The sequence below is a fragment of the Trypanosoma grayi genome (genome assembly GCF_000691245.1).
Source record: "Trypanosoma grayi strain ANR4 Tgr_1127_V1, whole genome shotgun sequence".
Taxonomy (NCBI): Eukaryota; Euglenozoa; class Kinetoplastea; order Trypanosomatida; family Trypanosomatidae; genus Trypanosoma; species Trypanosoma grayi.
In genome coordinates, this window is record NW_008826746.1 from 1 (window position 1) to 1244 (window position 1244).

A 1244-nucleotide genomic window follows, 5' to 3' on the forward strand; every position below is an offset into this window, starting at 1 on the left:
CAACGGAGGCGGCAGCGGCGGGTGAGAAGGCCGAGAGTCACAACAGCGCAACGCAGCGGCAGAAGAGGCGAGAGGATGGTGGCGACGCGTCTCAGGCGGGCGCGCGGAAAGGAAAGGGCGCCCGTCTTGCTAAGAAGCACAACAACGCCGCCGCTGGTGCTGGCGATAGGGATGGTGAGGGTGTGGCGGCTGTCATTGCGGCCGCGCGGGATGCGGCGCGGGAGAAGCTGCTGACGAAGTTTCGTTCCGCTGCACGCGCTAATGACAAGCTGACGATCATGAGCGCCACGCGTCTGCTGACGCTGCTCGGCTACCGCGACGAGGGCTGCGGGCTCTACTGCTCGTGGATGTGCGAGCACACCATCGCCGCGCTGAACAAGATGGTCGATCGCGAGCTGCGCAAGATGGATGACCCGAACGAGGCGGGCATGAGTCATCTCGCACTTGTCTCCACCGCCCTCGACGTCGTCGTGGCGGCATTCGAGAACGAGGAGGAGTTCACGCGCGAGACCTTTGGCGACGCGGGTCTGCTCAAGCTTCTGACGGAGCTGCATAGCAAATCCACTAGCCAGTGCGTCCCGGTGCTGAAGGACTTCCTCAAGAAGCGGGAGGAGGTGTTGCGCTCCGTGATAACCCCCGCTTCTCCTCTGACTGGTNGTCCCGGTGCTGAAGGACTTCCTCAAGAAGCGGGAGGAGGTGTTGCGCTCCGTGATAACCCCCGCTTCTCCTCTGACTGGTGTGAGTGGAGGGGCGAATGGCAGCGGGAGCCCCACGCTGGCCACGTCTGCCGCCACCACACTCGACCCGCGACGCACGGACCAGATATTGGAGGAGATGTCGCACCTCGTGTCGTGCTGCCACCTCTACTGGGCCTTTGCGCAGTCCAAGCAGCAGGAGTTCTTGCAAGGCATGGAGGAAGGGGGCAAGCAGCAGAAGCAGCAACAGCAACATGACGCAATTGCCTCCGTGGATTCCCTGTGGTCGTCCCGCGACAACCCACTTATGAACACTGTGCAGGAAATTCTCGCAGTCTATGTTCCACTCCAAAAGAGTTACTTCGACGCCGCCTTCGAGCAGGCCCTGCGGCTCCAGATGGATGCGCTGCGGGGGGGCGGGCGGGAGGCCTCCTTAGCCGCAGCGGAGATGGGGAGTGAACGCGGTGGGCGGAATGCCAACAGCGGCAGCAGCAACAGCCGCCACACTGTCCCTGTGGCCAACCCGTCTGCGAAGACGGCGGCGACGTT

At 63.4% G+C, this 1244-nt stretch overlaps 2 protein-coding genes across 2 annotated transcripts in view; both read left to right on the forward strand.

Annotated features, from left to right (window-relative positions):
- Nucleotides 1–278: 278 nt before the first annotated feature.
- DQ04_11271000 (hypothetical protein) lies at nucleotides 279–953 on the forward strand (the record flags this gene model as incomplete). The annotated part of the gene is made up of 1 exon (XM_009316483.1): nucleotides 279–953. The coding sequence occupies one exon, from the start codon at nucleotides 279–281 to the stop codon at nucleotides 951–953; it is 675 nt and encodes a 224-aa protein (XP_009314758.1).
- Nucleotides 954–1168: 215 nt separating this feature from the next.
- The window catches only part of DQ04_11271010 (putative conserved oligomeric Golgi complex subunit 4-like), a gene marked incomplete at both ends in the record, with an annotated part of 1050 nt that continues 974 nt past the window's right edge, over nucleotides 1169–1244 (forward strand). Inside the window, one exon of the mRNA XM_009316484.1 lies at nucleotides 1169–1244. This exon is cut by the window's right edge and continues 974 nt beyond it. Within this exon, the coding sequence (XP_009314759.1) occupies nucleotides 1169–1244 (76 nt within the window).